The following is a 25672-nucleotide window of genomic DNA, read 5'->3' as shown; positions in this document are numbered from 1 at the left end:
AATTATTCCTATTGTCATATGCCGGACTATAATATATTTTTTCCACTGATTACTTTAAAAATTAAGAATAAATTATGACACCCCTCCTCCCCATTGCAGATACTCTTACCTACCTAATCTATGTATGTAGGTATAGGTACGTACATTTATGTAGACCGTCGAAGTGAACCTTTGGGCAAAATAGCGTCAATAAAATGAGGCAATTCATCTAATATTAAAATCAAAATAAGAAGACCTTTTTATCCAAAAGTTCAAAAAAACTGTTTTGAGGAGTCAATTTTCAAATTTTATCATGAAAATATTTTTTTGGTAAATAATTTCTTCAATTATTCATCTCCCACCTATCTACAACTACTAGTTTTAAGCAATTTTGGAGCCTCCAGCGATTTATAATTTTCTCTGTAAATTTTAAATCGTCGATTTGGAAGTGCCTAAAATGGACTTCATAGCCACTACAACTTTGGCCAGTGCTTTTTCTTTTTGGCCATCCTCTCTACCGTCTTACGTGATTTCCAAAGTGAGGAAAAAAAACTAATGTCCAAAGATGGTATATTAAAGCAGTAATAATGCATTTATGGCCCTTCCTACACATTTCCAGAATTTCGCGATAACCACCTAAAACGGTCAAAAAGAAGCCCAATAAGCACTGACTAAATTGTTATGGGTATTAAAGTTAATTTTTGGCCCTTCCGGAGTGATTTGAAATTCTGAAGAAAACTGAAGAATTGCTGTAGGCTCCAGAAAGGCCCAAAATTAGTGGTTGTTGACACAAGATGGGAGTTGAATTGAAGAAAATTCACATTGGGTAACTTCGTTAAAGAAATTTGTACTTATTTCATGAAAAAGTTCGGAAATCACCCGTAAAAAACAGTTTTTGAATTTAAAAAAAAATCGCAAACAATCCAGAAATTAACTTTAGCACTTAAAATTTTGGTTACGTGGATTTTAAGTAGATGGTATTTTCAAAAGTTCTCTAGGCAAGTAGGCAAAATCAATATTTGAGTTGTTCAAGTTGATTTTTCGATTTTTTTACATTTAAAAATGTTCTAAAAATAGCCCAATTAGTACCTACGAAATTATTTTTTTTAAAGAGCAGATACCTATTAGCATAAAAATTTAGTTCTCTAGGCGAAATCAATAGCCTAATTGAGTGTCCAAGTTGATTTTTCGATTTTTTTGAATTTAAAATTTTTTAGCCCAATTAGTACAGTACGAAATTATTTTTGTTTAAAGAGCAGATATCGGCATATTTCTTTCCTATGACCGACCTATTATTTCCCTTCCTAAAAAATTTTCATTTTCAACTATCAGCGAAACGCTGGTCCCCGAAATTTTTCTGGCACTTGAAATAAGAAAATCGTTCGAAAATAAAAAAAACTGACACTTTTTGTCTTCATTTACTTACGCAAAAAGTTGAAAAAAAACTGGAGAATTTATCGATTGTTACAATTTCGAATGTGCTGATTACGAATTAAATTGCGCTCAAGTCTTGTATTCAACTAAAAAAGACGATTCACAATGTTGCAACTGCCTATAATCATTTTTTTCAATCATTCATTGGCAATTTTTCGAAAATTTTAAGCTCAAAAATTGTTCTATGGGCCTAAATATGACTTCTTTGACGTTTTATATGTCTTGGGGAGGGTGAGCACTACTTTTTCACTGTTTTAAACACGTTTTTAATTTTTTATTAGTGAACTTAGCTAAAAGTCGAAATTTCGAGATTTTAGGTACTTACCTAGCTTATGGAATATGGAACCCATAGTTTGAGATTGGGCAGTTACATATAAACAATCTACTTTGAGGGTTCTCTTATTTTTGGATAAAAAAAAAACGGAGAACATCAACTACTGCACACCCCTGACCCCTGTGTTTCCGTTGTGACGTTTGTGAGTCAGCAGTGACCATCCGACACCGGACACATGAGCCACCAGCCGTCATATCAGCGCCAGTCTTATCTCTAGCGTATATACATAGTATCTGGATAAGGTTTTTTGCGATTGGTGTATTTTTTCATCTTTATAGATCCGACTACAAAGTTAAGATTGTATCGATCACGTATCGTGGTAGTAGTATAGGTAGTTATGTTGTAATTATGACAGATTCATCATGACTCAGGTCAGGACTCAGTTCATCAGTTCGACTCGTAATCGTAGCTTCATTCTAGATATATGTGTTGTAATTTTCAGATGGCATACCTATTCGGTTTGATTCGTGATTAAGTAATAAGTACCTAAAATTCAAATTCTATTTCGATATAATTACTTCCTAGCAGAAATATTCAACGTGTGGTGTAACTACTTACCTGGCTGCGAATACGTTTGGTATGTTATATATATTTTCATTTTTAATTCACTTCTGTATAATTTGATTTATTTTGTAAAACTCAACATTGCAGGGTTGTACTTGATTAGTTTTCAAGTACCTACCTACCTACCTAAGTTACTAAACTTATGTACTATAGTAACTTTAGGTTACTTTTCAAAAATTTTGGTAAGAATAATAAAAATTACTTTTTTCGAGTTTTTTCACAAATTTCCTTTCTTTTCCAAAACTATAACTAGATTTCTTGAAATAAAAAATAACAAAAATTGATCTTATTTAAATGGTCTGACTCTCTCACTGCTTTTTCAACGTTATGAATTTTATTTTTCAGATTTGATTTTTCTTTTGAAATTTTCTCAAGTTTTTCCTATTTTTAACAAGTATTACCTACTTATTATTTTCGAATTTTTCCGATAGTTTTTGGTGGATTTTCTTCAGTTTTGATTGATTTTCACACATCTTGAATTTTGGTGATTTTTTTCCGAATTAATTTTTCTATGATTTTGTTCTAAATTTTGATGATTTTTTTTGTTCATCTGAATTTTTGCTGAATTTTCTCACCTAGAGTTCTTGTGATTTTTTAAATGAAAAATTTCTCTTGGGTAAAGTTGTGTGATTTTATTGATAGAATTTTGGTCTGGGTTTGATTGATGACTTTTTGAATTTTGTGAGTTTTCTTCGTCCCCCATTTGGTGATTTTTCTATTGAATCTTTGTACATTTTTCCCAATTTTGAATTTTCGTGATTTCTCTTTTTTGGGGGTTTTCGATGGTTTTCCTAGAATTTACATTTTTTTTTCTTCTCAAGTTTTGGCGAAGTATCTCCAGTTTTAACAGACTTTCAACTATGAATTTTCACGATTTTAGTTTTGCTTTACCTAAATAAGATTTTGGTCATTTTTTTGCCCTAATTTTTACTGATTTTTTTTGATTTCAATAGTTTGTTTTTTTTCGAGTCTCGTGCTTTAAAAAAACTAGTGATTTTTTGCTTACGTTTTTGTGAAATTGTGATTTTACCCATGTGTTTATGGAGGTGGGAGGGCCGAGAATAGCTTCTCCAAGTTTTGGTGAATTTGTTTTTTTCATTTTCACCTAATGAAGTGTATTTTTTGCATCCTGAAAATTACCTATTTTTCATTCTTCGATCCCTCTCTCCTTTTTCCCTTCCCTCCCAGTTATGAGGAAAGGTTCTCCGGATTTCCTCTCTCGTTGAACAATTGTTTTTCCAAGTTCTAATTAATTTTTCTCTCTTAAATCCTATTTTTTTCGATTTTTTTCCGAATTTGTGTGTAGATACTTTTATTTCTCGCGAGTAGTGATTTTCCTGAACTGAATTTTTGAGAGTTTTCATTTTTCATCATTTCCATGATTTTGTGTTGAATTTTGTTGATTCGTTTTTTTGCCTAAATTTTTGTTCTTAAATTCGGCGAAACCTTTTTTCTTGAATTTTCGTGATTTTTATAAAATTTTCTCCTGATTTTCCCCCAAATATTAGTAATTTTTTTTCTGCTTAAATTTTTGTGGAATTCATCCCCTTTTTACGGTTTCTTTTCGAGTTTTTTTGGACTTTAAGACTTGATAGTTCTACTTCGAACTTTTTTTCTGCTTTCTTGATTTTTTTTTTCACGTTTTATTCTTTTGAATTCTCCTATGTACTTAGATTCTATTTTTCAATTTTTCGACGATTTTCCCCGAATTCTCAAGTTTTTTTTGGCCCCAAAAATTTTCTTTTTATCGTGAGTTTTTTCTTAAAGTTTAGTGCATTTTACTCTTAATTTCTTCAGAAGAGTTTTCTCTGATACATATTTCGATTCTTTCTTTTTTTTTGTGGAAAATTCGGAGGTTCCCCGGCAACACTTATTTTTCACTGAGGAAACTGAAAATTTCATGGAGCGATTTTCTCACTCGTTAGAGGGTCGAGGGTGGGAGGGAGAAAAAAAATGAAAAAAATTTTCCACCGTGCATAAATGTGGTACCTCTACCTACACTCTAATTTCTACAATAGTGATGTAATTTTGTATTTTTATTACTGATTTACAGCTGCTGCTGGTATCAATACATAACAATGAGCGACTTAGCGATTGGGATCGACTTGGGTACTACGTACTCCTGCGTGGGTGTCTTCCGGCATGGAAAAGTTGAAATTATTGCCAACGATCAAGGTAACAGAACTACGCCGAGTTATGTCGCTTTTACGAATATCGAAATTTTGGTCGGAGAACCAGCCAAAAAACAGGCCACTAGAAACCTACGTAATACTGTTTTCGGTAAGTTGGGAATTATTCTCCGCTCGTATTTGCAAAACGAACGGAAATAGGTACCTACATGCATACATATTATTTAATTACGTTTTCGTAGAAATATGATAATTTTGATTCTATATTTTTCCCCGATGGTGTGCGTAGATGTCAAAAGATTGATGGGTCGTAAATTTGAAGACGACAAGATTCAGAGCGATATGAAGCAGTGGCCTTTCCAGCTCATTGACGATAACAACAATCCGAAAATCGAAGTTGAGTTCCAAGGCGTTTCAAAAACGTACTGCCCCGAAGAAGTGAGTGTACATATGAGGAGCTTGGAATCAAAACTCACTTTTGCCACCAAAAATCGATATGCGTTTTTTTGCGGATTCGGATACTTCTTCAATTTCTCTATCACCCTACAGAATCCATTTTTCCGAATTCGGCCCCAGTTCTTCACAATTTCGTGTTAAAAAGTGCCCTTGGAATCAAAACTCACTTTTAACAGTGGCAAAAGTGAGTTTTGACTCCAAGCTATAGTGATGGCAACGATCGATAGTTTTCACTATCGATAGTGTTTTCGAGTGAAAATTTCAATAGTTTTTACTATCGATAGTTTTTTCGGTAGTAACAAAAACTATCGATACTATCGATAGTTTTTTCGATAGTTTTCAATTTTCATTAAAAACTGATAATGGATGTGATTCCACGAGTTTGGAGGTTCATTATTACGTTTTTTATCTGAAAAAATCAAGGGACATCATTTTGAGAGAGAAAAAAAGAAACAATACTTTTTTCTATTGAAAAAATGAACAATAGCGATCCTTTTTTACAAAAATTTGGTTAAAAATTCAATAAAACATTGGATTTTCGATAGTTCGATAGCATCCAAAAACTATCGATAGTTTTTTCAATACTTTAAAAAAAAACTATCGGACAAACTATCGATAGTTAAAAAAAACTATCGATACTATTGAAAAACTATCGATAGTTTGCCATCACTACCAAGCTATGAAAAAAATTGTATTTTCAAGGTCGCATGGCAGTCTACAAAGCCAAAATAATTCAATTGCAACTTCGGAAGCATTTTCTGATAGTGAAAATAGCGAGAATGGTAGTTTTGAATTTGGAAGTTATACAACTGAGGAGGTAAAAAATTGGATGTATTGAGCGCTCAAAACTTTTAAAGCTCTCTGGAGGCGGAACAAAATACTCTACAGAAAAATGAAGTCGAGAAAAATTGTAGAGAATTAAATTTCCAATCGACATATTATCGTTAGTTTTTTTCTAGGGTGCTTAGTTTTCGATATATTTGCAAAAGAAAGTATAATTTTTGGAAAAATTCAGCGCTCAAAACTTTTAAAGCTGTCTGGAGACGGAACGAAGCATTCTACGGAAAAATTAAGCCGAGGAAAAATGTAGAGAATTAAATTTCCAATCGACCTAATGTCGTTAGTTTTCTTCTAGGAGGCTTATTTTTCGATATAATTATTTGCAAAAGAAAGTAAAATTACCCCACCTTGGAATCAAAACTCACTTTTGCCAAACTTGATACTTAGCCATACCGCAACGATATGGCAACTTGAAAAAAAATTTTTCTCATGGAATCCTATTTAGTAGTCTTACTTTAGAGCTCGACACACTTTGCGGCGTTTTTTTCATCAACGCACTAGGCGAAATCAGTTATTGTCGATTTTCTCGAAACTTTGTCCGATGGCAAAAGTGAGTTTGGATTCCAAGCTCCTCATATTTTTCAACCATTTGCAACGTTAACTTTCGTTTTGAGTTCGTTACGTACCTATGTAATATGACATTCGATATTTCTGCAGATATCTTCGATGGTGTTGGGAAAAATGAAAGATACAGCTGAAGCATATCTTGGTAAACCTGTAAAGAACGCAGTAATTACTGTGCCCGCTTATTTCAACGATTCCCAAAGAGCAGCTACAGTAGATGCTGCTAAAATTGCTGGATTAAACGTACTTCGTATCATTAATGAACCTACTGCTGCCGCAATAGCTTACGGTCTAGAAGAAAAAGTAGGTATACCTACCTATTGTTTTAGTTGAACTTAATATTGAACGTTGAATGTTGATCAACTAAATTACTTACCTACTTCATTTTTTTCAGAATTCTGATGCGCAAAACGTATTGATTTTCGATCTCGGTGGCGGAACTTTTGATGTCTCCATTTTAGCACTTCAGAACGGTGTTTTCGAAGTGAAATCAACTGCCGGTGACACTCACTTGGGTGGTGAAGATTTCGACAACAGAATGATCAATTATTTCGTCGAAGAAATCAAACGTAAACACAATAAAGATCTCACCGAAAACAAGAGAGCCCTGCACCGTCTGCGAGTTGCTTGCGAAGGAGCGAAGAGAACCTTATCATCAGCAACCGTAGCTGATATCGAAATTGAGTCTCTTTACGATAGTGACGATTTCTACAGCTCAATCTCTCGTGCTCGTTTTGAAGAACTAAACTCTGACCTCTTCAAAAGTGCAATGGAAGTGGTTGAAAAAGCAGTTCAAGATGCTGCTATTGAAAAAACACAAATTCATCACGTCGTTTTAGTGGGAGGCTCGTCACGAATTCCCAAAATCCATAAAATGTTACGAGAGTTATTCGATGGAAAGGAACTGAGGCAATCAATTAATCCTGACGAAGCTGTAGCGTATGGAGCTGCTGTTCAAGCTGCTATATTGAATGGTGACAAATCGGAGGAAGTTGAAGATATAGTGTTGATGGATGTTACACCATTGTCGTTGGGAATTGCGACTAAAATGACTAAACTAGGATTTGATCCTAGAATGGCTGTCGTTATCAAACGTAACACCCAAATTCCAGCCAGACAAACGCAAAGTTTTTGTGCGGTTGATGATTATCAAACCAAATTTAGGTTTCGAGTATTGGAAGGCGAGTATGATTTGGCGAAGGATAATCATTTACTTGGAACGTTTGTACTCAGTCTCCCTGATAAACCGTGCAAAGATGTTCACTGCGACGTAACATTCGAAATCGATGCTAACGGTATATTGAACGTAACTGCCGTCGAAACATCTACCGGTGTATCAAACCAACTGACCATCACCTACGATAAAGGTCGTCTCAGTAAAGATGAAATTGAGCGTATGATCGAAGACGCTGAAAAATTGCGATACGAAGAAAAAAACCGAAAATCTGCTTTACTCGCCAAGGATGCTTTAGAAACCTACTGTGTTGACGTGAAGAGCGCAGTAGAAGATGAAAAATTGATAAGGAAAATTAATCCAAATGATAAAGAAGTGATTTTGAAAAAATGCCAAGAAACGATCGCCTGGTTGCAGACTGACGTAACAGCTGGAAAAGAGCAGTACGAACGTAAGCAAAAAGAAATACAAAATATATTCGATGTAATTATCTCGATAGCTCGCTATCCTACTAAAGAAAGCGAAAAATATCGTGAAATGTTGAACGTGGCGAAAAATGCCTCCGAAGATGATATTAAGAATGCACACAGGTAAATTTACATAATTTCTGTTTTGATTTTGCGAATGTATTTTTTTTACATTTTTTAATTGAATTTACAGGGAAATAGCTTACAAGTACCATCCAGACATATACCAAGGAGACAAGGAAATAGGAAATATGTATTGGCTGACTTTCACGAAAGCGAAAACTTCTCTTATCGAACTAGGTAGGTAGGCGCGTGCGTTCTTTTTTATGCATGGAGAAAAGGTGTTATGAAAGATATCTCTATTTTGAACAGTTAATTATTATATTTATACCTGCCCGTTTATATTGTATTAATTACTTATTTGTTCTGCAGTGAATGCACTTTCAATACGACCTAAAAACACCACAGCATGAATGTATTCGATAAATTCAATGTAGAGTCAACATTTTTGCGATTTTTACTTCATCGTCTTCATTTTAAGGTGAGAATTTGAAAGCGTAATTAATATCAAGAGTACTTAATAAATTGCACCCCCCTAATGAATTTTAATTTTATTGCAGATTTTAAATGTTATTGCTGACGAGTTTAAAGGCGATTAAATCAACGGCGTCTGTATGTATTATTAAGTATTAATTTACATTTTTTTTGTTTTGTTAAATGCGTTTTATTGAGGTACCTATAGTTATTATTTTTATTTTGTGTTGTTTATATTTGTATACGCTGGTTTTTGTTTCCAAGATAGGTGGATAGGTATATGGCAGTTATTATGAATGAAAAATTACTTTTTCAAAATAGAAGTTGAATTTTATTTTTAAAAGCGAAAATTCGAAATTGAACCATATAGATAGGTGCAATACTACATACGTAAGTAGGAGTGCCTCTATCTACCTTTAATATTAAAAAAAAAAAAAACTTTGAATTAGCATAATTATTTTGCTATTTTCTTTTACTATGGTACATACCTAGCGCAGAAAATAAATTTTAGGTAGGTACACCATCGAAAAATTACGAATCCTTCAAGGGTTTGAATTTCTTGAAATATGTACCGTTCTTGAAAATTACAAGTAAGTACATAAGCACAGAAGAAAATAGCGTTAATTGTCGTTTACAACTTGGTGAAGTACCTATGCTTCAATAATTTATCAAATTTTCATTTTAAAATGGAAAATGGTTCTTTGAATTTCTAAAAATTGGCCTACAATAATTGAAAAATGAAATTCCACAACTTGAATGAGAATGAGCGCTTGTGCTTGGTGAAGTATTTTTGATGTTATTTCGATTTTTCATTGTCCTGCTTAAAAAATTTTCTGCGAGCTGAAATACCTCTCTCATCCAAGCTTCTCGTGAGTAGAGATTCGATCACCTTGCTCAAAAATCGTTTTTAATAGGTGTACTTGTTTTTTTTTGCTTAATTTATATGGTTGTTGTCTACGATATAGGTAGGTATACCTAACTTGTAAGACCCAAATCCCAGAGCTCCTTTTTTTCTTGTAAAAAATGTGATGAACGCAGTTTTTTCCCTTGTTTAGCGTACCATACCTTCTCATGTACACAATAAGAGGTAATAATTCTGAAAATAATGTCAAAAGAGGTATCCCCAACACACGCAAACATTTTTGAGCTGTACAAAGCTAAAATCAAAAGAGCATGAAAAAATATGCATCGGCCAAAAATTTTAACGAACATCGATTTGAAACATCAAGCTTTCATCAGATTTTAATGGACGTTTGTTTATTTTCACTTCTCTTCTAGACAGGCATGTTATTGGAACTTCAATTCAGAATGAGTAAAAAGAGTAAATTACCTACCTATTTCAAATTCAAATAATTCAATTAAAAAATTCACGCACGTCTACGTATTTCAATAAACATAAACTTCAACTTCACGCAGTAAAAATCTGCTATCAAAAATTTTATCAATTATTTTTCGCATAAATCAATGGATGATGGTTTTTGAAATTTGAAAGTTACCAGAAGAAATTTTTCAGAATCAGAATTCCACATGGTGAAATAATTCTCATCTCATCTCATCTCTAAACGAAAGTATTCCGAGCGTATCCGAACATTCCCGATCACCGATTTCTACCTCCTACCTCCTCTGTTGACCTAGGTTGACCTCCTCTTTCTTTTTCAATTCACCTCGGGGCTCGGATACGTGGCGCCACTGCTGACTGCGCCGGTGTAGTGTTGGCCTGAGAATATTCTCAATGCGCATAATCTGAGAATATTCGCGAATATTCGCGAATATTCTCAAATGCTTGGAGAATATTCTCTCAAAAAAATAAAAATCATAACTTTTTTCAAAAAATTTGAAGATTTTTCTACAATTTTCCACAATTTACAAGTTTTACATCAACTTTTCTTTATAAATTTCCAATTTTCCTTAATAATTTGAAACCTTTTCAATGGAATTTTGGAAAGTTTCCGATTATCTCTAAACTAAGCAATAATGTTCTAATTTTTTGAAAAGAATCTGCGGAATATGCGCAAGAATCTGCGCATATTCTTGCGCATGCGCAAGCAAAAAAAGAATATTCGCGAATTTGCCCAACACTACGCCGGTGCGGTTGCACTGCAACTTGTCTTACGGACTACGGTTTTACGGGCACAGGTGACTTGAGATTAGATCATGGGAATCCAATCCCTTCTAGTTTCTTTTACTTTTATCAGTTTTTCTTTTGAAAATTTGAAATGAAAATGCGTCGAATGTGATGTACATAGTTGATGTTATATCTCATCTCACTCTATTCTTCATTTGAATGAAATTGAAAACCTAGTCTTCGTGTAATTTTATATTACATTACCAGTGTGAATTCTAATTTGCTGGTGGTATTTATTCGATCGATTTGAGTACGCGATTAGTACATACAATATTTTCCGTTGGTTGAAACTCATTCTCATCATATCTCATCTCACGGCCAGTGTTTCATCTTCATCGGGCAAGTAGAAGGAAGCAAAAGGAAGAGGTTCAAGTACCCGATATTTACCTACGAGTATAAAAGTTTGGTATGTTTTGACATTTTTGTTTCAGTTTAGCCATTTTATGTAGTACTTGTGCATAAAGATTAAAATAAGGTAGCCAGATTAGCCAGATACTATAGTGAATTTGTGTCTGTAATATTACAACAGGTACCAGTACAAAATGGGCACTCCAGCTCCAACTATCGGTATAGATTTGGGTACTACGTACTCGTGCGTTGCTGTTTTCCAGCATGATCAAATTGAAATTATCGCCAATGATCAAGGTAACAGAATAACGCCCAGTTATGTGGCATTTTCTTCCGAAGAAGGAATGTTAATAGGAGAAGCTGCGAAAAATCAGGCAGCGAGGAATGTGAAAAATACCATTTATGGTAAGTTTCAAATTTTGTATTCGATTTTGCATCGAAACACGTGTTAGTTCTTAGTTATGTGTTTAATCTATTAATTAAAGTGCAATACGTTAACTACACATATTTGTTCATCTTTGTGTGCAGATGTTAAACGGTTAATGGGTCGTGAAATAGCCATACACTACAGATGATACTGTTCAGGCTGATATGAAGCACTGGCCTTTTCGAGTCATTGATTATGAGAACAAACTAAAAATCAATGTTGAATTCCAAGGCACTGATAAAACGTTTATTCCTGAAGAGGTAAGTCGGAGTGTTGGTATTTTTAATCGTTTGATATTTTATTCCTCATGTATCAAAATCGATCACAGATATCCGCGAAGGTGTTGCAAAAAATGAAAGCGACCGCAGAAGCTTATCTTGGTAGAACTGTCAAGAATGCTGTTATCACCGTTCCAGCTTATTTCAACGATTCTCAAAGACGGGCCACAAAAGATGCCGGTATTATCTGCGGTTTGAATGTATTACGTATCATCAACGAACCTACTGCTGCTGGCTTTGCTTACGGTTTACAGAATAAAGTACGTACGGGTAGTTATTGTCATTATACGTAGTGAATTTTTACGAGACAAGAATCGACTAAGTAATTCATTATCGATTTTGATTTCTTTAGAACTCCGCCAAACAAACGGTTTTGATTTTCGATCTCGGTGGTGGAACTTTCGACGTATCCATTTTAACCATCCAAAACGGTGTATTTGAAGTTATTTCAACCGCCGGTCATCCTCACTTGGGAGGTGAAGATTTCGACAATCGAATGGTTGAGCATTTTGTTCAAGAATTTCAACGTGAACACAAGCGAGATATCAGTCAAAATGGGAGAGCTCGTCGTCGCCTGCAAACCCAATGCGAACTAGCCAAGAGAACTTTATCATCAACTACGATGGCCAGAATCGAAATCGATTCTCTCTACGATGGCATCGATTTTTATAGTAAGATATCGCGGGCTCGTTTTGAAGAATTGAACATTGATTTCTTTCAAAAGGCGATGGCACTGGTTGAAAAAGCAATTCTAGATGCTAAGATCAAGAAAACTCAGATTGATCAAGTAATCTTAGTTGGCGGATCATCTCGAATCCCAAAAGTACAAAACATGTTGCAAGACTTCTTCGAGGGAAAAACATTGAACAAGTCGATCAATCCGGATGAAGCGGTAGCCTATGGAGCCGCCGTTCAGGCGGCAATATTGAACGGAGAAAAATCGAAGGCTGTGCGAGATTTAGTGTTGATTGACGTTGCACCATTTTCTTTGGGTACTAGTATTGGACGTGATTATAAAATGGATGTGATAATTGAACGTAACACAGCCATTCCAACAAGAAAAACTGAAGGATACGTCACAATATATGATAATCAAACCAAAGTTCTTATTGATGTTTACGAAGGAGAATATGCTTTTACAAAAGATAATCACTGGCTTGGTGAGTTTCGTCTCACAGATATTCCTTCAAAACCCGCTGGCGAAGTTGAAATTGACGTAACGTTCGAAATCGATGCTGATGGTATCTTGAATGTGACTGCTGTCGAAACATCAACCGGTAATTCCAAACATCTTACCATTACGCGTGATAAAGGTCGTCTTACTAAGAAGGAAATTGACAGTATGGTTCAAGACGCTGAAAGCTGCTTGGAGACCATGGTGCTCTGATAGGCATACGTTGAAATTTAATTTTTGCTCATCATACATATTTCGATATGTACTTTCTTACTTCAATTATGACAAATGTTTATATTTTGATTTATTTTCATTTTGTTGGGTTTGGCAGGATTTAATCAGGTTATAGATTACCTAATTGAGGATTTTTATTTTTTTTTTAAACTAAGCATTTTGCTTTTGAGTGGTCAATTGATCATGTTTGTTATGTTATTTAATTCCTACCTGCGCGTTGATTTTTTCCACAAAATTGTGGTTTTAAAATTCATTATGAATGAAAAATACATATATCATATAACGAATGAGACTGCATAATTTATTTTTGTGCGGTACTTAATCAATTCATGTTTTAAAAATTCTCCAAGTATGCCTAATTTTTGCGAGTACAGTCGCCCAGTAGATAATGATAAGTAAATTGCTTGTTCCAGTTTCTTTTACTACGAGTAGGATAGCTTGAAACACAAATATCAACTATCCAATCGTAAATTTAAAGTTCTTATACTGAATTTGGAATTTTCAAAAAAACCTTATATCCTAAAAATAATATGAACACGAAGAAATCAACTACAGTCTGTTCCACTGGTTATGTTTTTCGGTTAACCCAGAACTCCCAGAAGTTGATATTATTTTGGGTGATTTTTACCGATGATGTTTAGGTTTAGGCTACAAAAATGGTACCGATCGAATCGAGGGATGTGATCGACAAATGGGTGGCAACTTGGCAAGCGAAGTTTTTAGCAGTTTGTAGCAGAAATTGACGATTGCGAAATTTTTTTTAAATTTGAAATTTTTCAACTAATGTAGGTACTAAAAAAAATACACATGACCCTAATTGATTCAATGTGTCGAACTTAGTTACGCTAAAATTAAATTTTCAGCTGCTGAAGTTGATTACAATCGCTTCTGGAGCGATTCGAAATTGCTGGGAAAACCTCAACTTTGTTACGAACTCAATTCGTTCTGGCGGGTGTTAGAAAATACCGTATGGCGCAAAAAGGAATTTTTAATACCTATTAAAACGTAGCTCATGTTGTAAGGTGTCGACTTCTCGCTCTCTCCTGAACAATATGGATCGTTTGGAAGTTTAAAGAAGATAGAGAAAAGAATTAAGAAAATGAGAAAAAAAATCGAAACCAGGAACTACCATATAGATTTAGTTGGCAGTGGTTATCAATCTTTCTGTGACCCAAATTTCAGCTCGATCAGTGTCGACGAGTTGTAAAGATTCCGTTCTCAGCACACAATAATAAACGAGGAGTAGAGACAAGGATCTCGAAGAAAAAGAACATGATTGAAAAGTGATGACTGCGAAAATGCGAAATGCGAATAATGTGAGGCGATGTATGCGAGGAGACGACTCATTGATAACTATGACGTCGGGATAAATTGATAATTTCCAAATCACATAGGTAGGTCTAGGTATTAGAATATTAGTATCGACTCGCAACTATTTTACAAGTCGATTCACAAAGTTGCAGCTGTCTCTATATTTTTCTGTCATTTTGGGCAATTTTTTGAAAAATTTGTGCCTAATGAGTAATGAATTAATTTATAATACCCTTTCGGATGCGCAAACTCGAAATCGCGCCCAAACCTCAGGAAACAAAATTCGTCTTGTATGCAGATGCACTTATAGGTACCTAACTAAAAAAGACGATTCACAATGTGCAACTGCCCAGTTACATTTTTCGATCATTTTAGGGAAATTTTTTGAAAATTTTCAACTCAAAAAATGCCATGTCATATGGGCTGCAAGAGCAAGTATGCCTTTTTGACGCTATATGTGTCATGGGGAGGCTGGGAATTACTATTTTACTGTTTAAAGTACGATTCTAATTTTTTTGAGATCTTAAGACCCAATGTGAAACCCGCAGTTTTGAGATTGGGCAGTTATAACACAATAAATTTTCAATTTTGTGGTATTACTAATCTAAGAGTCCTCTCATTAAAAAAAAACACTAATCTGCTCAAATCTATAACAGCACACTCCACAATCTGTCCTGTGGTTTCGTTGTGATTTGCGTGTCAGCATTCGGCATTTCAGTGGCCAATGGCCATCTTGCGAACACTCAGCAGGAGCAGTAGCTACGCCAGCCCAGCGCCAGTCTTTCAAGTCTTTGTCTACTCTATAGACTGTCTATAGTCTACTCGTATGGCTTTAGCTTTATCTCTAACGTGTATAGGTAGGGTAGATGATAGGTAAAGATTAGATAAACCATTTCTACGAACGGTGTATTTTGTTCGGGCTGTCTTGGTGCCTTTCGCATCATTTCTATTTTCTTTATTGAACTTGCTCGGTTGTATTATGACAGTTCTAACAATCGTTTAGTATTATGTATTGTAATTTTCAGATGGCATACCTATTCGATTTAATTCGTGATTGATACAAATTCTATTTGGTGCGATATTATATAAATTTTGATGTCATATTAATTCCTAGCACTAACAGAACGTGTATTTACGAGGCCGCGAAAACGTTAGGATTTGGTATGTTTTAACTATTTTCATTTTTAAATTCACTTCTGTAATAAGTTAAGATAATAATAATTTTATGTAAAACTTAACGTTGATGTCGTTGGTCGCGTCAGTTGAAATGTGCATACGATGACTTGACATTCACATTCTTCACCATTATATGTAGGTATGCAGGTGCTTGGTAGGTAAGGTACCTACTATGTAGTATTTTGTAACTTCATACTTATAATATGTATGTATATTTCATAACGTGCTACTTCACTGGAAAGTTTTCAAGTAATATTTTCATGGCAAGTAGTGAATATGGCATTTTTTCTTTTGATGTACCTTATTTTTGTGATACTATCCTCCTAGTAAAGAGCTACTCAAAGTTGAAAATATCACAAAAAATGAGAATAAATCAAAATCATTGAAAAATAAATTTTTTTGAAAATATATCATTTCCGTTCCGCATTTGAATTTGTTCTAATGAGTGACCCATTTTTTTAAAAAAACATTCGTCGGATCCTCAATAATGATGCTGGCTCTCTTGTGTGGAACCACTCAAATTCAGAAAAAATAAAAGAAAATAAAAAATTGATGTCTTGTAGACATCTCAGTCTTCCAAATGATGTTTATCCTCTACATGCATAAATTTTTTTTTTTTAAATGTAAAAATACTTTTTTGAGGGCACGCTAATTCTTGAAAGTTGTCCATCATTTTTTGTACTCCCTTCCCTCCTCAAACCACCAAAAATAATTAATTTCTGCCTTATCTCTTTTTGTTTCAAACAAAAGGTCCTCTTTTTTGCCGAACTTGCTCATAAGGTTATAGGTTTTTTCTTAGTCAAAATTACCCCTGTCAGTCAATTTTTGTCACAATTGTCAAAAGGTGTTCATTTTTGGCATCATTTTCAAGGTGGACAATAGAGAATACTGTTTTTGCCGAAATTGTCAGAGCCATTTTTTTGGCGTGTTGACGAAAGACGAAAAGCTGCAATGTTTTTTCGTCAAAATTCTTAGGATGAAGTAATTTTCTGATAGGTAAAACAGTCGAATGGTCGTAATTTTCCCCAAAATTAACAGCAATTTTTAAAAAACGAAAACAAATTATCCAACATGTATAAATAAGGTACACCTTGATATTGATCAAATAAGTATATTAAAGAAATGAAATATTATTCAAGCAAAAATTTACGTAGTTTTGTTTTTTATTCTTGATTTACAGCTGCTGCTGCAGGTATCAATACAATAACAATGAGCGACTTGGCGATTGGAATCGACTTAGGTACTACGTACTCCTGCGTTGGTGTTTTCCAGCATGGAAAAGTTGAAATTATTGCGAATGATCAAGGTAGCAGAACTACGCCGAGTTATGTCGCTTTTTCGAATAACGAAATCTTGGTCGGAGAGCCAGCCAAAAAACAAGCCACCAGAAATCTACGTAATACGGTTTTCGGTAAGTTAGGAATTATTATCCGCTCGTATGTATTTTTGCGAACGAACGGAAATACCTTACTTAATATTGGTGCTTCATTTAAGTAAGTAATTATTCGTCGAAATCTATAATAATTTTGATACTGCATGCTTGTTTTCGATGGTGCGCGTAGATGTCAAGAAACTGATGGGTCGTAAATTTGATGACGATATGGTTCAGGACGACATAAAGAACTGGCCCTTCCAGCTTATTGATGACAACAACAATCCAAAAATCGAAGTTGAATTCAAAGGCAGTTCAAAAACGTACTGCCCCGAAGAAGTGAGTGTACCTACATAAGTACATATTTTTCAAACTTTCGCAACTTGAACGTTCGTTTTGAGTTCATTATGACCTTCACTTGACTTCGTTTTTCTATAGATTTCGTCGATGGTATTGCGAAAAATGAAAGAGACAGCTGAAGCATATCTAGGTAAAACGGTCAAGAATGCCGTAATTACAGTACCCGCTTATTTCAACGATTCTCAAAGAGCAGCTACGGTAGATGCTGCTAAAGTTGCCGGATTAAACGTATTACGTATCATTAACGAACCTACTGCTGCCGCCATTGCTTACGGTCTACAAGAAAGAGTAGGTACCTATTGTTTTCGTTAACTTGCACCGAACATTGATCAACTAAATCATTTCAATTTTTTCAGAATTCCGACGCGCAAAACGTATTGATTTTCGATCTCGGTGGCGGAACTTTCGATGTCTCCATTTTGACAATCCAGAACGGTGTTTTCGAAGTGATTTCAACTGCCGGCGACCCTCACCTGGGTGGCGAAGATTTTGATAATAAAATGGTCAACTATTTCGTTGAAAAAATTAAAGGTAAATACAATAAAGATATCTCAGAAAACAAAAGAGCCCTGCACCGTCTGAGAGCTGCTTGCGAAGGAGCGAAAAGAACTTTATCTTCAGCCAATGTCGCCGATATCGAAATCGATTCTCTTTATGATGATTTCGATTTCTACTATTCATTGTATCGTGCTCGTTTTGAAGAACTGAACTCGGACTTCTTCAAAAGTGCTATGGAACTAGTTGAAAAAGCCATCCATGATGCTGCTATTGAAAAAACTCAAATTCATCACGTCGTTTTAGTGGGAGGCTCGTCGCGCATTCCAAAAATTCAAAAAATGTTACAAGATTTCTTCGACGGAAAGGAACTGAGCAAATCAATTAATCTTGATGAGGCTGTAGCGTATGGAGCTGCCATTCAAGCTGCCATACTAAGCGGTGTCAAATCGAAAGAAGTACAAGACATTGTCTTGATGGATGTTACACCATTGTCCTTAGGTATCCGTGTCGCGGAGGGGGGGAATACTGGCCATAATGGAGATATGGAAGTGATTATTGAACGCAACACTCTCATTCCAGCAAGATGTACTAAAGTATTCCAGACAGCGTCAGACTATCAAACTACAGCACCTTTTAATGTGTACGAGGGCGAGTATGTGACATCGAAAGATAATCAGTTTCTTGGCAAAGGCCGGCTCGTAGGCATTACTAGTGCACCTCGTGGTGAAACTAAAGTTGACGTAACATTCGAAATCGATGCTAATGGTATTTTAAACGTGACTGCAGTGGAACCGTTGACTGGCCTTAAAACCCAAGTTACCATCGCGTATAATAAAGGTCGTCTCAGTAAAGATGAAATTGATCGCATGATCAAAGATGCTCAAGAATTCGACACGGAGGAGAAGCTGAGAAAGGCTGCAGTTGACGCTAAGAGTTCTCTGCAAGAATACTGTATCAATGTGAAACGCACAGTGCAAGATGAAATATTGAAAAATAAAATGGCTACATCTGACAAAGACATGATCTTAAAAAAATGTGAAGAAACCATTGCCTGGTTGAATTCAAACCAGTCAGTTGGGAAAGACCAGTACCAACGTAAGCAGAAAGAACTACAAAAAATTTTCGATGTAATCATCTCGATAGCTCGCTGTCCTGCTGAAGAAACCGACAAATATTGTGAACTGTTGAACGTGACAAAAGGTGCCTCCAAAGATGAAATTAAAAATTCCTTCAGGTAAAGCATTAATTTTATTTTGATTTTGCAAATGTATTTTTTCTACATTGGAGAGCGAGAGTTAGATATTCGAAGAAATCGGTAATTAGGCAATGAAAAATTAGATAATTTCAACGTGTTCGAATTTACAGGGAAAAAGCTTACAAATACCATCCCGACCTTTACCAAGGAGACCAGGAAGTAGGAAATATGTATTGGCAGGCTTTCATGAGAGCGAAAACCTCTCTCATCCAACTAGGTACGTATGCACATGCGTTCTCTTTTATGCATGGAAAAAATTGTGTTCTGAAAGATATCTCTATTTTGAACAGTTAATTATTATGTTTATACCTGCTCGTTTATATTGTATCTATCAATTTAATTAATTACTTATTTGTTCTGCAGTGAATGCACTTTCAATACGACCTAAAAACACCACCGAATGAATGTATTCGATAAATTCCAGTGGAGATACTTCAACATTTTTCCGATTTATTCATTTTCTACATTTTAAGGTCAATTTGAAAGCGTTATTAATTTCGAGAGTAATTAATTGCATCTCCCTAATGAGTTTAAATTTTATTTCAGATTTAAATGTTTTCGCGCAGATTTGGATTTTATTGCTGACGAGTTTATAGGCGATTAAATCAACGGTGTCTGAAATTGTGTACCTAATTAGTTGACAATTTTTTTTCCCCCTTAAATTACCTATACCTTCTTATTATTTTTATTTTGTGTTATTTGTTTTTATATGCTGTTTTTTTTTCAAAGATACGTAGATATATGGTAGTTATTATGAATGAAAAATTACTTGCTAAAGTAATGTGAATATACGAGTAAGTAGGTATTATGTTCAATACCAGTTCCTACATATTGTTTTACGTAAGTTTACAAGCGTATCGTCTTAAAATGCATTTTTTGACAAGTTTTTACAAAAATAATATATTTTTTTCTCTTATCAAGTATGTTGTAATCCAGAATTATCATTTTCTATGTTAGATTGATGTGATGAAGACCAGAATGAGAAAGAGGGGTGCTAAATGTAGGTGTATCTGTTTTTTGTTGAAGTAGTTCATCAAAAGAAGTTGCTTAAGTTGGTTAGGTACCTACTTATTTTTTCATGGGTATTTATCAAAAAGTCATGACTATGTATTCATTCTCAGACTCACATCCATTTATCTGATTATTTTAGTACTCTTTTTAAAAATCGTATTACATACGTACTTGAATCAATAATTCACTTGGAAAATTCTCAGTCACAAATTTTGTTCATTTTTAATTTTATCAAAAGCTAAAAATTCGTAGGATAACCCTGAAAAAAGTTCAGTTACCAAACGGAGAGTTGAGAATTCTATGGGGGTTTGAATTTCTCTAAATTCTCCGAAAATTAAATGAACTGGTGAAAAAATTGAATTGCCAGTTATTTCGAGTATCTGAATTCTGAAGAAGCTGGAAATTTTCTGTCATTCGAATTTCAATCCTATTTGAATTTTCTGACAAAACGAAAGTTGAATTTTTACTTGCTCAAATGTTAACATAAATGAAGAAAACAGTATTTTTTGAAGGCTCGAATTTTTCAAAGTTCGCTATAAATTTTTCGAAAACTACACTTTCTCGTGCATGTCAAAGATGTTCTTCAAAACTCGATAATTATTGCCATTGGTGAGAACATTACATACTTATAGATGGAAGACTTCCCACAGATATAAATCTCCAATCCTCCAAGCATGAAATTGGGCCTAAAAATACTTTTTTTTTAGTCAAGGTATTTCGAAAGTTGCTTTCAGAAGGCAGAAGTTGTAACTGATTAATCATCATTTCGAGATTATTTTCTTGAACTCACATTTGGCTGCTAAAAAAGCCTATTATTCAGCACCAGAAATTTTATACCGAATTGTTCGGTTATGCTATAAAAATAAAACAGCCTTGAGAAATAAACTTCCTTCACCAAACTAACCTTCACCGATCACGTAAATGGCTATCATTGGTATACAAGCTGTAATGTCTGTATTTAACGACATGCGAAATAAAAATTGAAACCAGAGTAGTGTAAGCTAGATTTGCCTCGCGTCAAATGCGTGACTAATAGGTAAGGTATGTAGAACACATGTGTACATCAAACAAGTGGCATCTATAGTCGATCACTCATTAGGTCGTTGGCTACTTTTACAACAAAGGTGCTCGTTCAATACGTATGTCGTATGGCGACAGAAACATCAATGGGAATGGGAAGATAAAGATTGATCTTTTTTCTGCTGCCAATTTTTTTTTTTTTTTTTTTTTTTTGAACAGAACAAAAAAACATTGCTAAAAGGTCTTGACTTGAGTAATACCAGGAAAGTATGGTCGACGGGAAAGTCACACATTCGCGAGTCGGTTGAAAAAAAGGAATGAATAAAGTGAGACATCCGGTTGTAAAACATTGTATGTGAAATGTTGGAATTTTTTGACCTGACGTTTAAGGTTATTTTTTCAAATGAATAAAAAAATGCAAAATAGGTACACTGTTTTCTCTCCTGAACAATAGGATCGGATCTCGAAGAAAGAGGACATGATTGAAAAGTAATGACTGTGAAGTGCGAATAATATGAGGCGATGTATGCAAGGAGACGACTTATTGATAACTAATTAATATGACGTCGGGATAAATTGATAATTTTCAAATCACATATTCGTATCAACTCGCAACTTTTTTACAAGTGGTTCCTGGTTCGGCATCAAGTGTTGGGTAATTTCTGAAAATTATTTTTTGCCGGTAGGTAACCTTAATATATTTTTTCCACTGATTACTTTAGAAATTGAGGAAAGAAGAAATTACGACTTCTCCCCTCTCCCCCTTGTAGATAGATACTCTTACGTAACGTAACTACATAAGTACCTAATTTAAGCCCAAAAGCCATCGAAATGAAATTTTCAGCTTATTGGTAGTTTTGACCGAATTATCTCATCATACTCGTAATTAACTTTTGGGCAAAATTACCTAAAGTAAAAATACTTTCTTATCTAGGTATTTTGAGCCACAAATTCTTTAAAAAATCGCATTTTTCAACCATTCTTGGGCAATATTTTGAAAATGTTGGCCCCAAAGAACAACTTTTCGGATGTGCAAACTCAAATTGCCCCAAGACCTCAGGAGACTCGTCTTATAAATAAATAAGATGATTCGCAAAGTTGCAGACTTGCAGCTGCCATTTTGGGCAATTTTTTGAAAAATTTGTGCCCAATGAGTAATGAATACCCTTTCGGATGCGCAAACTCGAAATCGGGCCCAACCTTAGAAAACAAATTCGTCTTGTGACTGAAATAGACGATTCACAACGTTGCAATTGCCTATAATTACATTTTTCTACCATTTTAGGAAATTTTTTTGAAAATTTTAAGCTCAAAAAATTCCTATGGGCTGTTGGTATAAGTATGCCTTTTTGACGCTATAATAATGTGTCCTGGGGAGGCTGGGAATTACTATTTTACTGTTTAAAGTACGATTCTAATTTTTTTGAGATTTCAAGACCCAAGTGAAACCCGCAGTTTTGAGATTGGGCAATTATAAACAATAAATTTTCAATTTTGTAGTACTACACTTTGAAAGAAAAAACACCAATCAGCTCAAATCTACTAGATGCACACTCCACACTCCTGTGGTTTCGTTGTGACTTGTGCGTCAGCATTTGGCAATCGGCACTTCAGTGAGTCAGCGACCATCCTAACACACAGCAGGAGAAGTAGCTACGCCAGCCCAGCGCCAGTCTCTGTCTACATTGTATGTCTTTATCTCTAACGTGTATGGTAGATAGATAAATGATTAGATTAACCTTTTCTACGAGTGGTGTATTTTGTCATGCTGATCGCCTGTTCTTCCGAGGTTAAATTGTATCGATCGATCTCGCATCCTGTTAGTATACCTATACGGTCCACTGGTCCAGTAGCATATGTTATTATGACAGTTTCAACAATCATTCAGTATTATGAATTGTAATTTTCAGGTGGCGTATTCGAATTTCGATTTAATTCGTGATTAATACAAATTCTATGTGGTGCGATATTATAAAAATTTTGATGTCATATTAATTCCTAGCAGAAGTATTCAACGTGTATTTACATGGCTGCGAAAACGTTTGGTTTTGGTATGTTTTATTTTCATTTTTAAATTCACTTCTGTAATAAGTACCTAATGCCTATTGTTATTTTATTCTGTATAAATCTACGTTGGTCGCGTCAGTTGAAGTGTTCGTGCGAATTTAAGACACTCTAACCATTATAGGTACCTATCTAGGTAGTATGTAATAGGTACCTATGTATTTTGTAACTTCATACTACTTCTGGCAAAAGTGTTCAAGTAATATTTTCGTGGCAAGGAGTCAAAATGGCATTTTCTCATTTTAATCCTTGAATGGCACACCTTGTGAAATTCACAACTAATGATTTTATCGAGCGCCTGCAATAGTGCAGTTAGACTAATCACTTCAAACGCAGGGGCGTTTAATAAGTTGTACTCCTAGCATTCATTTGAGCGTAATAAAATATCAAAACAAGAGGGTGGGAGGTACTTACACATTTTTTTCCAAAGACGTGATTTGTGCTAGCGTGTGAGGTCAGGATTTTCCCACGACAACACCGTGGGAAAATCCCAAGCGTCGGGGTAACGATTTTTTTTTAAATTTTAAATTTTAAAATTCGAAATTTCCCAAATGATTAAATATTTTTTCAAGTTCACGATCATTTATTTCGAAAAAAGAAAATTACAAACTATTCATGGTTCATTTATGTTTATTTCAACAAGCTGTTGTGAGCTTTTGAAAAATTTAAAATTTCAAAGCGCAATTTTTTGTTACTCCAACTTTGAAGATGTACAGCCTTGCAACTAGGCGTCCTGCGAAAATTTCACGTCGACGAAATTGTAGAGAATTTAATTCTCTTTCAGATCAATGCCATTAGATTTTTGCTAGGACGTACGGTTCGTCCGGTATATGCGGAAAACTGAATGACTAAAAATGTTCTCATGTCTATTTCAGTGAGCTTTTGTGAGCTTTTGGAAAACTTTTTTTTTGGTTCAAACGCATCCTGTTCCCCCCAAAAAATCACCAAAGAAGCGCAGGACAGTTGTTAACGCAAACAAGGCATAATTGTGAACAGAATTACTAACCAGTATCCAAAATTTACCCAGTTGTGAATTTCACAAGGTGTGCCATTAGCGTAATTTTCACAGTGTGCCGGCTCAGGGTTTGTACCCTATTTTTGTAATGATGTCCACATTTAGCATAAGTATACTACGAATCTTCTCAATTATAAAGTTGAATCATTACCTACTTAATTCTGTGTTTCTAATTACAGGAGGTACCCATACCAATGAATAAAAACTAATTGGTTTTGATGTTCCATATTTCGATGTCGTGTAACTTCTAGCACGAGTATCCAAGTGTCTTTCAATTTACCTGTCAACGAAAAAATTTGGTATGTTTTATTTTCATTTTTTATTCACTTTTAAGTAGGAAATTCGGTATGTTTTATTTTCATTTTTTATTCACTTTTAAGTACCTACCTACCTAGTATGAATTCAGAGTAGTAAGAAAATAATTCCCTATTTTCTATTTTTTCCCCTATCTGCAAAAAGAGCGTTGCCGGTAGCCCCCTGAGTTGAATAAATGACAGCAAAATGACGAAAAAAATTCAATTTATCAAAATTTTTTGTTTTTTGCGTCAGATTTTTTAAAAATAATGCACTTCTCTAGAAAAAAACTCTCTTCGACTTTTCTAACCATATTGGCCTTATAGTAAAGAGGCCCTTAGAGTTGAAAAAAACTTTTTAGAAAATATCTCATTTCTGTTTCGCATTTGAATTTGAATTGTTCTACATCAAGAAACCACTGCTTTTGCCAAAATCATCAAAAAATTTCCTTTTTTTTTGTAAAAATTGTCAGAAAAAGCCATTTTTTGGCGTGTTGACGAAAAGCTGTTAAATATGTTGTTTCGTCAAAATTCTCAAGAACACAATAAGCAATTTTTTGATAAAATAGTCACATGGTTGTAATTTTTCCCAAAATTGACAGAATTTTTAAAAAACGACAACATATTTTCTACAATGTACATATAAATAAGGTACAGGTAACATACACCCTGATATTGATCAAATATATATAGAAATATTATTTAAGAAAAAATTTATTACGCAGTTATACGTAATTTTGTGTTTTTATTCTTGATTTACAGCTGCTGCTAGTATCAATACCGTAACAATGAGCGACTTGGCGAGTGGAATCGACTTGGGTACGCATTTGAATTTGTTCTAATGAGTGGCCCTTTTTTTACGAAAAAACCTTCGTTGGATCCTCAATAATGATGCTGACTTTCTTGTATGGAACCACTCAAATTCAGAAAAAATGAAAGAAAATGAAAAATTGATGTACTTACTGTAGACATTTTTTGAAAATTTTTCAATGCACAGAATTTTTCTCAATAAGTACATTTTTACGAAAAATTCTCCTTCGGTCTTCCAAATGATGTTTGTCCGCTATGTATATTGTGTAAACAATTTTTTTTTACATGTACCTAGGTAAAAATACTTTTTTGAGGGCACGCTAATTCTTGAAATTGTCCATAATTTTTTGTACTCCCTTCCCTCCTCAAACCACCAAAAATAATTTATTTCCGCCTTATCTGTTTGAAAAGTTCTCTTTTTGTTTT

The 25672-nt window shown here is 34.4% G+C and overlaps 2 protein-coding genes, 1 long non-coding RNA gene and 1 pseudogene across 3 annotated transcripts; all 4 read left to right on the top strand.

Annotated features, from left to right (window-relative positions):
• The first annotated feature begins 4729 nt into the window (after positions 1-4729).
• Positions 4730-8068, top strand: LOC135840650 (heat shock 70 kDa protein cognate 4-like). The gene is made up of 3 exons (XM_065357275.1): positions 4730-4878; positions 6394-6603; positions 6695-8068. Exons 1-3 carry the CDS (start codon positions 4744-4746, stop codon positions 8066-8068), a joined length of 1719 nt encoding a protein of 572 aa, XP_065213347.1. The 5' UTR covers positions 4730-4743.
• Positions 8069-8130: 62 nt separating this feature from the next.
• On the top strand, positions 8131-8676 carry LOC135841177 (uncharacterized). The gene is made up of 3 exons (XR_010557856.1): positions 8131-8241; positions 8374-8482; positions 8562-8676. It is a non-coding gene; the product is annotated as an uncharacterized LOC135841177 (long non-coding RNA).
• A 2007-nt stretch (positions 8677-10683) lies between these two features.
• On the top strand, positions 10684-13345 carry LOC135838658 (heat shock 70 kDa protein cognate 4-like; annotated as a pseudogene).
• A 1900-nt stretch (positions 13346-15245) lies between these two features.
• Positions 15246-19953, top strand: LOC135838655 (heat shock 70 kDa protein II-like). The gene is made up of 8 exons (XM_065354382.1): positions 15246-15533; positions 16729-16959; positions 17111-17259; positions 17359-17568; positions 17637-19012; positions 19144-19250; positions 19397-19506; positions 19580-19953. The coding sequence occupies exons 2-7, from the start codon at positions 16758-16760 to the stop codon at positions 19435-19437; spliced, it is 2085 nt and encodes a 694-aa protein (XP_065210454.1). The 5' UTR covers positions 15246-15533; positions 16729-16757; the 3' UTR covers positions 19438-19506; positions 19580-19953.
• Positions 19954-25672: the final 5719 nt, after the last annotated feature.

Source organism: Planococcus citri, chromosome 3, assembly GCF_950023065.1.
Source record: "Planococcus citri chromosome 3, ihPlaCitr1.1, whole genome shotgun sequence".
Classification (NCBI taxonomy): Eukaryota; Metazoa; Arthropoda; class Insecta; order Hemiptera; family Pseudococcidae; genus Planococcus; species Planococcus citri.
This window is presented reverse-complemented; position numbering and strand designations above follow the sequence as displayed.